This window comes from Sceloporus undulatus, chromosome 1 (genome assembly GCF_019175285.1).
Source record: "Sceloporus undulatus isolate JIND9_A2432 ecotype Alabama chromosome 1, SceUnd_v1.1, whole genome shotgun sequence".
NCBI lineage: Eukaryota > Metazoa > Chordata > Lepidosauria > Squamata > Phrynosomatidae > Sceloporus > Sceloporus undulatus.
Genome location: NC_056522.1, coordinates 48777613 through 48789128, shown reverse-complemented (window position 1 = coordinate 48789128; position 11516 = coordinate 48777613). Strand labels below are relative to the sequence as shown.

Below are 11516 nucleotides of genomic sequence, written 5' to 3'. Positions count from 1 at the left end.
CCCCCCCAATTTCGTTAGCCAATCCAAGTGATCAGCTTGATTTCTCAAGCCAATCACTGCTGCTAACGAAATTCAAAATTCGCGCCAAAGCTAACCCTAACCCAGCCCCCTTAGGTTTCCGTTAGCCCTGGAAATCCCTGGAAAGCCTGTAGCTGCACTTTGCATCATTTGAATTTCGCGCCGAAATGAATTTCGTAACCCGAAAAATATTTCGTAACCCGAAACAGTTTTTCTCTATCCAGCTTTTTCGTATCCCGAAAATTTCGTAACCCGATCATTTCGTATCCCGAGGCACCAGTGTATTGCTTTTGTTATGCGGTTGGTTTTATTATATTTATGTTTATCTCATTAACTGCCTTGGGACCCCCAATAAGTTAGTATAGAAATAATTACTCTGAAAATGCCCTTAGTTTATTTAAAATGAGATTATTAATATATTTGTGTGAAGACCAAATGTGATTAAATTTCAATCTGTCTATTATTTCTGGTTTGAGCTGTACAAAAAAGTGGACTGCCAAAGGATTGGTTTCTGTTTTTATTGTAATCTAGTGCCCTCTTGTGTCCAGCTAATAATTCACAAGGTCTTTGCAAGGTCTACAGAATTGCACAAGCTAGGCAGAAACATATTACACTGGTCTCTCCACATTTGATGGTGTTAGGGGTGAAGGACCCTGTGAATGTGAAAAAAATCATAAATAAAAACACACACTATTATTTTAACCTAAGAGAACACCTCTAGAAATCTCCAGGTCCTCCAGTGCAACTCTAGACAACATCGGCCAGAGATTGATCATGCTGGAGGATCTACAAATGCATAGAGAAGTGTTTTATCTATAAACTTCTAGGGTGTAGCACGATTCTATGGTCAACTTCTGGCAGAGTTGTGCTGGAGGACCTAGAGATACCTACAGAGAACATATTAGTCAAAACTGCAAATAAATCCACAAATGTGTAGAGTCAACTGTAGTTATCTGTTGGACAAAATGATATATACAAATGTTTATTTTAAAAAGCTACTTTTTCAAAGGAAAAGCACCTTTAAGAGAGGGTTAGACACAAGGCAGAGAGCATGCTTGACCTTCCCACATCTACTGCTTTTCATTGCAACTCCTTGCCTTTCTTACCATTTGCTTGTGATCCTGAATGCAAGAGGAAGCACATATCTGAATCCCTGGGCAGATCCCAAATGAAGTAGGGAAAAGGGTTAAGAACCTCGTCCCATGCTGTTTCACCTACTCCCAACCTTGCTTTTTTTTTAAAAGTTGCTTGTCCCAAGAGATACAACTTTGGGTATCTTCTGAAGCAGATTTGTGCATAATGTGTAGCTTTTTAACATGGTTATGTGCCCTTTTACCATTTCTAAACAAAACACAATCTTCTACTGACTCATTTAAATCAGTAAACTGATACTTTGCATGCGTATGATTCATTTAATTTTTTTAATTAAAATCTTTGACAAGTGTATTGACGTCTCTGATGCTGCTGTATTTTGAACTACTTAACATGCATTTGCATAGAAATAATGTTTTCATGACCGATTCTCTGCATCTCTAATTGGATGTTCTACATAAGTCCCTTGCTTCCATCTCAGAACGCTACCAAGACCTAAGATGCTTGCAGAGTTTAAATTCAACAATTTGTCTGTGTCTTTCAAAATGCAGGATCTCCTCACACAACCGCAACTGGATTATTTTATATATCGACCAGGAGTAGAGAGGTGTGATTGAAGAGACATTTCCCACAAAATGGCTCTCACCTTCCAGAACAACAGAAATAGACTGTGTTTGGACAGAATGATGAGCCAGAATGGTTGGGATGGTGACTTATTATTCACCAGCACTGTGTTCATGCACATCATCCTATCACCTTTGCTTGGCTTCTCCCATTAGTGAGGGCACTCATTTGAAATAAATGAAGAAGCAACACTTCTTGTCACATTCTTGTTACATTAAACTCTGCAGTCATGGTTTATCGTTCTCCTAATTAGAGAGTGCCAGTATGACATAGTGGTTTGAGTTTTGGGCTATGTATGACCCTGGAGACCAGGGTTCGATTTCCAGCTCCACCATGAAACCCATTGGTGACCTAGGGCAAGTCATATACTCTCAGCCTCAGGGGAAGGCAATGGCAAACTCCCTCTGAACAATCTTGCCAAGAAAACTCCATGATAGGGTCGCCATAAGTTGGAAACACCTAGAAGGCATAAACAACAACTAGAATGAAGCCAAAGTTTGAAGTTGTTTTCATGTTCCTGGTTTGTTAGGGAGGATAAGGGTCAGGGACACATAAGAAAAAGTTTATATTGGTTAGAATGTGAAATTACCTCCACCATTTCACAGATAAAAACTCGGACACATGGCCAGGTGACACATCTGAGTGTGTGTGCATGTGTAAAAGCAAATGGGAAGAAGGGCATTTACAGAGGTTGCTGCATTACAAAGTAAAGACAAAGAGAGCAGAAAGATGATCCCAGTTGCCCTCTCCCTTTCTTTTGTGGGAGTCAGTTGTGGTCACCTTCCCTTGCTCTCTCTGAAAAAGGAGAATGGCAAGAGGGGTATTTACAAAGGTTTCTCCTGTATGAAAAGTAAAGAAAAATGGAAACCAGAGAAGCAGAGCACAGGAGTGCAGAAAATCATTCCAACCACTCTCTCCTCTTTCTACAGAGGCATTTTGGATCTCATTTGCTTAGGTATGCATACTCCTGAATGCTTTCTCCTTGCAAAAGAAGATAGGGAAAAGGAAGGGGATTCACAAAGGCTTTATCTACAAAACCAGTCAACCAACCAGACAGCCAGAGAGATAGAGCACACACAAACACCAAGCAAAAGGCTGATCCCAGTCATGCATGCTTTACATTTATGTTGCTGGTGAAGGGGGCTATCAGCTTTCAAGTTGGTTTCAAAGTTACTTTCTAGAGCAAAAAAAGAGCCAATCTGTGTCTCCTTAAACTGAAAAACTACAGATGCAAACACTAGGCATAGATTTCCCAGTCAATAGGGTGACACACTGAGACTTTAGAGATCTTGGCTGTGTGTTCCACTGAACCTCGAGACTTACTACATGATCTTACTCATACGTTTCCACTACAGGGCTATTGTGAGGCTGAAGTGAGGAAGAGGAAACCCATGTAAGCTGGTTTAAGGTTAATGGAGAAAAAGCAGGATGTCAAGGTAAAAATGTATTAAAAATTATCCCGTTTGTTTAGTTGCTGAAGGGGTAACTATGAGAGTTTATCACACAGGGTTTATTCCATGCAGAAACAGGATTTAAAATGAGAAAATCCTACAAAAGCAGGATCATTTTCACATGACGTTGTGCATTAACGCGCACAGTAAGTGAATAAATCCCTTATGATAAATGAGTCAAGCCAGTGAGCAAATGGGTACATGCACACACACCTTTCAAAACATATTCTTACTCTGAGATTCCTTTCCCTCACTTAGACAATTGGAGGCAATTGAAGGCAGCCCTTGAGATCCAGCAACCCTAAATTCTGTACTTATCTGTGTGTGAGACTTTGGCTCATAACATACTGCAGAAACAATCCAGTTTGAGACTGCTTTAACTGCCCTGGCTCAATGCTAGGGAATTATGGGAACTGTAGCTTTGTGAGACATTTAAGCCTTCTCTGTCAGAGAGCTGTGGTGCCATGATAAACTACAGTTCCCAGGGTTCCCTAGCACTGAGCCAGGACAGTTAAAGCAGTTTCAAACTGGATTAGTTATGCTGTGTGTACTGGACTTTGTTGTTGTCGTTGTGTGCTTTCAAGTTGTTTCCAATTTATGGCAACCCTATCACAGTGTTTTTCTGGCAAGTGCGTGAGACTACAAAAAATTGATCAGTTTGGTCAGAGCAGAGGGACCAGATGTCCTCCTTTTCCAGGACATGTCCTACGTTTCAGCCTTCTTGTCCAAGAGGAATTCCTAAATGTCCTCCATTTTTGAACATGATAATAAAGCAGAAATTTATATCTGTGTTTTGAGCTTTTCTTTGGTCATGTCCGCCATTTTCCTTGAATGTCCTACATTTTGTGGGTCAGAGAGGGGTAAATTTGTGGATTTCCAGATGCCACGGCAATATGTCAACTATGCCACTCTCAGGGAAGTTACTTTTTAGACTACATCTCCCATCACTCCTCAGCCCATGCTGGCTGGAAGGTTCTGGGGGTGGCAGTATAAAATGTAACTTTCCAAGCTCTTCAACCAACTGTTCTCCTCACAGACCTCTATAAGCAGATAGGGGGAAAAAGGTCACAAGTCAGTTAGCAACAAGGTCTCCCAGTCGCCCCTGATTGGTGGCTTGCTTTCCCTTCGGCCTGTGTTGCATTTTAATTGGCTGGGGCTTTTCAGGCTTGTGCCCTGATTGGGTGAAAAATAACCTCAGGCTCACTGCTTCTTGGCCTGGATGGTGTGGACTAGTTCCCCCTTGCAGTGAAATAAGATGTCTGCCTGAGGAGATTTTTGATTGGTGGAGGGAGCTCACACTCCATTTTGTTTCCCATTCCCCATGTAGGTTGGCCTAAGCCTGAGGTAATTGTCACAATATGTCCCCTGCCTTCATGAACAGACACAAACCCTTGTTAGTTTTAGCTCACACAGGGACATAGCCAAGGGGGGGGGATCTTGGGGTCCGGACCCCCCCTTCCATTAGAAAAATGAATGGTGTGTGCCGCACCCAAGCCCCATTATAATGGTGGCACTTAGTCTGGACCCCCCCTTCCTAAAATCCTGGCTACATCCCTGGTTCACAGACTTCCATGGGGACAGCACAAGACGAGCTTTTTGTCTACAGCAAGCCTAATTAATTCTGTGGAGAACGGCACTATTTCAACGCTTGGCATAATGGTTTGAGTGTTAGACTGCGACTCTGGTTCAAAACACACTCTGCAGAAATCATCCAATAATCCAAAAGGCGGCCCTAGTCTTCATAAGATTTGTTCAGGGAGGTTTGCCACTGCCTTCTCCTGAGGCTGAGAGAGTGTGACTTGCCCAAGGTCACTTTATCAAGACAAAAAATCCCCCCAAAATGATGCCAGCTCTCCTCATGAGGCAAGATATTGCAAGACATAAATCAAAAAGTATTTGGTATTGTCTGCATTGTGGCATGCACATGTAGAGAGATCTTGCAGCACCTGGGAAACTGACTGGAAGAAAGAAGTTAGTAGCATGAGGTTTCCTAGACTAAAGTCTACTTCCTCAGATGCATTTGGTGGAGTGGAAGCCAGGCACAGACATATAAAATCAGCTTAATAAGAATGAAACATTCTGAAAACATATTAAACATTGGTATATGAGAATGTCAATTCAAATTCAAAACCCTTTGTGCATGATGCACCTGAGGAAGTAGACTTTAGACTACAAAAGCTCATGTTGCCAACCTCTTTTTTTCAGTTAGGTCCAAAACACACTGCAGAAATAATCCAGTATGAGACTGCTTTAACTGCCCTGGCTCAGTGCTAGAGACTTATGGGAATTGTAGTTTATTGTGGCACCAGAACTCTCACAGAGAAGGCTAAATGTCTCACCAAACTACAGTTCCCAGAATTCCTAGCATTGAGCCAGGGCAGTTAAAGCAGTCTCAGACTGGATTATTTCTGCAGTGTGTTTTGGATCTTAAGTCTACAAAAGCTCATGCTTTCTTACTGTTAGTGTGAAAGGTTCTACAAGATCTGTTCAGATACTGATTTGATAGACTAACATGAATGAGTCAACAGTGCGATGCAGCGGCTAAAAAGGCCAATGTTATTTTAGGCTGCAACAATAGAAGTATAGTGTCTGGATCAAGGGAAGTAATAGTGCCACTGTATTCTGCTCTAGTCAGGCCGCACCTGGAATACTGTGTCCAGTTCTGGGCATCACAATTCAAAAGGATGTGGACAAACTGGAGCATGTCCAGAGGAGGGCAACCAAAATGGTGAAGGATCTGGAAACCATGCCTTATGAGGATAGGGATGCCATATCCCGGCGGCCCCCGGGACAATCCCACTTTTGGAGGAACTGGGCCCACCCCGGCCCGGTTCCCCCTAAATCCTGGGTTTGGGCCCGGCCTCTGGGCCGGGCCTGCTCATACCACCATTGCCACGGCCGCTAATGCGGCTGGCGATGGCCGGCCACCCACCTCCTCCTCCTCCTTCTTCTGCACAGCTGCTGTGCCGCCGACAGCACTTGCCTGGACAGCGGCCGGCAGCAGCGTGTGCTTGCCCCTCTTGCGTGCCCGCGCGCGGGGCTTAAACAGAAGTGTGTGTCCCCGAAGCTGTCTGGCCAATGACAGAAGAGTGGGGGCTGGCCTGTTTCCAGCCCCAGTCTGCCATTGCCCAGTGAGCTTAGGAGGAGGAGGAGGACCAAGGCCTCTGGCCAGGGGGAGGAAAAAGTGCCATTTCCTGGCATGAAATTCGAGCGATGAGGAGGAAGAAGTAAGAGGAAGAAGAGGAGGAGGAGGAAGAAGTAAGAGGAAGAGGAGGAGGAGGAGGAGGTGGGTGCCCATTTCCAAAGGTTTATTTTGGTGCTTTTAATGCTAACAGGTCTGCCTTGTTTTAAAAATGATAGTGATGATGACGGAATGGAGGGGGGTGGTTTGGCCAGAAAGGGAAGTACATTTCTTCCATCTGTCTAGGAATAATGCCAAAATGTCCTCCATTTTGATCATGCCTAAGAAACATGCATTTATATTAACATTTTTTAAAAAATCATCAATTTTTTTTGCATGTCCTCCATATTTTTTTTAAAAATGTATCCTACATTTGAAAATTTTGTCCTACATTTGTCCCGGTTTGGAGGTCCTGACTTATGGCAAGCCTATATGAGGAAAGACTTAGGGAACTGGGGATGTTTAACCTGGAGAACAGACAGTTAAGGGGTGATATGATAGCGCTGTTTAAGTATTTGAAAGGGTGTCACATTGAGGATGGAGCAAGCTTGTTTTCTCCTGCTCCAGAGACTAGGACATGGAGCAATGAATGCAAGCTACAGGAAAAGAGATTCCACCTCAACATTAGGAGGAACTTCCTGACAGTAAGGGCTGTTTGACAGTGGAACAAACTCCTTCCTCAGAATGTAGTGGAGTCTCCTTCCTTGGAGGTCCTTAAGCAGAGGCTAGATGGCCATCTGTCGGGTATGCTTTGATTGAGAGTTCCTGCATGGCAAGGGGTTGGACTGGATGGCCCTTGCGGTATCTTCCAACTCTATGATTGTATGATTATTTCTCTCGCACACTAAATATTTATAGCACTTTGATCCCATTGGTGGCATCCTTTGGAATTCAGGGGTCTGTAGGCACTAGAACTCTGGCAGAAGATTCTAAATACAGTCAGGATTCCATATCTATGGATTTTTAAAAATTCATTAATTCAACCATCCACTACTTGAATGAACGCACACACATAACAAAAAGAAAACCCTGATTTTTCTTATTTTATATAAGGTGTAGCATTTCATTATGCCACTGGATTTGATGGGACTTGATCACCCATGGATTTTGATATCCACAATGGGTCCTGGAACCAAACCCTAGCAGATAGACCAAGATTCCACTGTACATGACAAAACTACAGATCCCAGTATTCAATAGCATGGAGCCATGACAGTTAATCTGGCATTGAAGTGCTACAATTGTATAGTGTGAAAGTGTGCCTTATGCTCTGAAAGAGGTAAAATAGCAATAACTATAGTCAGATTTTGCTTTTACTTTGTTCTGTGCTGTGACTTCTTTCCTCTATCCTTTTGCTCAAAAATAATCCAGACTGGGACAAAACTGTGTTGATTTGGTCCCAGCCTGGATTTAAATAGTGTTTACATTCCACTATTTTATTCATCTGGTTTAAATGGGCAATTTACAATGGAGAAAAGCCTGCAAAAAACAATGACACATACAAACAACACATATAAACAAGAAAGCAAAAGGAGATTTGTAAACATGGTTTTACGGAGGGTAGGAAAAATGGCACTTTAATGAGTGTATTAACAGGGAAGAAGGTGTCTTTGGCGTTTATCAAACGGGGTTTTTCTAGCTCAGATCCAGGGTGAGTGCAAATTGAGCAATGCGAATTCACATCATAACGTTGATGTAGTTTCACACCTGGTTCCTTTCAATGGGAGCTGTTTGCATGGGGCTTCTGCGGGGCTTCCAAACTGAATCCTTACTGGCTCCTCATTTTGGGGAGTTCGCTAAATAAGTGGATTGACGGGATTCACATTGAGGCTCGGTTCGAATTCACTGCTGATTGGTCTGGTGTGGAATTCCAGTTTGCTTGGGCTCTGGAACACCACCACAAAACCCCTGGGTTGCAAATTTCCCATGATGCCGTGCTGCAATTTTGCCCCATTTGCTTCCAGTGCTCCCCCCCTGAATGAATGCATGAATGCATGGAAAGGGAAAAGAGGGAGCAAAGAGAGTGTGGGGTTAGTAAAGTTTCTAACGGACTCTTTGGGGGGTGGGGGCAGGATGTCCTTCAAAGGTGGAGGCAGGATTTACTTCCAAGTAGAACTGCAGTTTCTATACTGGTTATTTTTGCAGTGAAAGAAATTTTTTATTAATAATAATAATAAAAATTCACTGCAAAATAATAATAATAACAACAACAACAACAACAACAATAATTTTGCCGGTGGGTGATACACTTGGATGAAACAGAGAGCATTTAGAGATAGATGAAGGTGACATTCCCTATCCTTCACGTGAGGCTAGGGATGGAGATCCAGATGACAGATCTGAAGAGAAAGAAATAGGAGGCTGGAGGCAGAGATGGCACTCCCAGATTTCCATAGCTTTGAGCCAAGGACCCCACAACAAACTCCAAGTCCCATAATAATATTATTATTTATTTTTAAATAATGAATTTTTAAAATAATATTATTATTAATAATAATGTAAGTTATTAGTTTGCTGAAGCACCAGAGCTCTCTGGCAGAGAAGGCTCAGTGTCTCAGGACAACACTGCAGTTCCCAGAATTCCATAGCACTGAGCCAGGACAGTTAAAGTGAAGTCAAACCTGATTATTTCCCCAGTGCAGATGCAGAGGCTAGCATTCACATGAAACTGGAACGGGATGGGAGGTAGATTTCAATCCAGATGACAGATCTGAAGGGAAAGAAACAGGAGGCAGGAGAGAAAGATAGTACTCCCAGAATTCCATAGCCTCAAGCCAAGGACCCCACAACAAACTCCAACTCCCATAATAATAATAATAATAATAATAATAATAATAATAATAATAATAATAATAATTTATTATGTAAAAATATTATGAATAATACTTTATTTTTAATAATAATAATAATAATAATAATAATAATAATAATAATAATAATAATTTAAGTTATTAGTTTGCTGAGGCACCAGAGCTCTCTGGCAGAGAAGGCTCAATGTCTCAGGACCCTACAATTCCCAGAATTCCATAGCACTGAGCCAGGACAGTTAAAGTAGAGTTAAACCAGATTTTCTCAACCTTAGAGAAAACAACTGTTACAAAGGGAAGGAGAGATGTAGATGAAATAGATGAGGAGAATAATATGAGGACAAGAGCATAGATGTCAGTGTGGATCAAATGGATGGCGGCTCTGACATGGAGGACCCCTTTGAATTTGGCTGCCAGGAATGGGAAACTAGAAGGGAGGAAGAAAAGGGAAGCTGTCATTCCCATGAAAGTGGAACCAGGCTCCCTTCTTCATCCCGGAAGTGCAAAGGTTCAGGATGCGTTCAGAGCCCACTGAGCATGTGCAAGGGTCCCAATTCGAATCATTGAATCCACATGGTATGCACCGGTGTGGAAATACAATGTGCACTCACTTAGCTTTGCCTGAATCCACATCATGTGACTTCCTTGGATTCTCTTCCCCCCTCAGTTTGGAAGGGTAACGGAAGGGCAACCAGGTGTGATAAAACACTCATGTTATAACGTCAATTCGCATCGTTCGATCCACACTCACTCCTGATCTTAGCTCTAATAACCTCAGTGTGATAAACGCCTTTGTGTTACAGTTGCTTTTTGATTTTGAAATGAAGGAAAGAGCAGAAAGAAATGAGTGTGTGATTTTTTGGATGCAGGGATGGTAGGGATTTTGGTAGCATAGTTTGGGTGATAATATAACAGTAGACATGAAATAACATAAAAATGATCTTAGGATCCCACAAGTAGTCCATGACAAACATTTTGCCCACCTCTGATCCACAGTGATATCCTTGTCCTTAATGTGCATCCACTTAGGCTTGTAAGTTTTGTCTTCAATCCAAAAAGGAGACTTAAATGGATGCTTATTAATAAAAAGCTTTCTAAAATAGCAGTAGTGTACTCTGCTTGCAAGGGTGGCATTACAGTCTCTACAGTATTGCTAAATTATACACGATAATGATATGTGGTTACATCTTCTCATGAAGGCAGAATCCTACCTTTTTCATCCTCAAGTTTGCTAAAAAAAATTTTTTTTGCTTTAACAGGTAACCTCATTAAGAAAAATGAAACATAACCAGAGCTGCTGTCAGACACCTCCCAGTGTCACTGTGCATATCAAATCAAGTGCATCCCGATCCTACAAGCAAAAAAAAACATCTTTGCCTTAAACGTCCTAAATTTAAAGACAGTCAAGATACCTGTGGGAAAAAACATTAATAATAACAAGCCAAAAGGTTCATGTCTAATTATTCAGCGTCAAGATATGACAGCATTCTTTAAACTATTTGGTAGGTTCTTAAAATGCATTTCATAAAATACAGTAAGTTTCTGTATTTGCAGTTTATCTGTTGTATTTCACATTTCAATAGCACTTCTCAGTGTCTACAGGGCTATTTAGTAAGATAGGCAAAACTAACATAAGATTATTCTGTCAACTACATTGCATAGATTGGAGCTAAAATATCCTACATTTGTTTCCCTTCATTACACCATATTGGCTGTAAAGAGATACTGACATACATATGTGTACTATAAATAAAAATCCAGAGTTCATAGATGAGATAGAGCTTCTTCTCAGTTTGCTAACCGGGTCAGAACATTCCTTGCTGCAAAATGGTTTGTAAGTTATTTCTGAGTTAATGGAAAACATTACTGCTTTAATTTGCTTGGAAGTGAAGCAATGGAAAGAAAAAGCACCAACATATGTATAAAGATTTCCACTTCACCACTTTCCCTTCATTAATTCCTGATTTTCTTCAGCCATTATAAAACAATTAGTTTTCTCCAGATAGCTAGGCCACTTTCTACCCACCAAGCCAGTTATTATTTTAAAATGCAATTGGATTTGTTTCAGGGATATTTTTAAACGAATGCTTCCTGAGATTAACCAGTAATTATAGTTGGTATGTCAAAGCCTCCTTATTTTACAGATGATGATTTAATTCAAGATTTCTTGTGGATGGATCGCTGCTGTAAAATTGCAGACAAGGTAAAGGTGGTTGTCTTGAAATTCATAAGAACTCTGAGGTGGGAAGAAAATGGATGATTTTATGTTTTTTATTGCAGGCCTACATATACAGTACTTATAACTCACCAGACTGAGAGGCTTATTGCACTACACTCTTAAAA

At 41.4% G+C, this 11516-nt stretch overlaps 1 protein-coding gene across 1 annotated transcript in view; it reads left to right on the top strand.

Annotated features, from left to right (window-relative positions):
• Positions 1 to 4148: 4148 nt before the first annotated feature.
• SPDYA (speedy/RINGO cell cycle regulator family member A) overlaps positions 4149 to 11516 on the top strand; it is a 22237-nt gene continuing 14869 nt past the window's right edge. The window contains 5 exon segments of the mRNA XM_042437940.1: positions 4149 to 4181; positions 10433 to 10543; positions 10545 to 10597; positions 10599 to 10675; positions 11318 to 11376. Of these exon segments, the coding sequence (XP_042293874.1) occupies positions 10451 to 10543; positions 10545 to 10597; positions 10599 to 10675; positions 11318 to 11376 (282 nt within the window). The 5' untranslated portion in view covers positions 4149 to 4181; positions 10433 to 10450.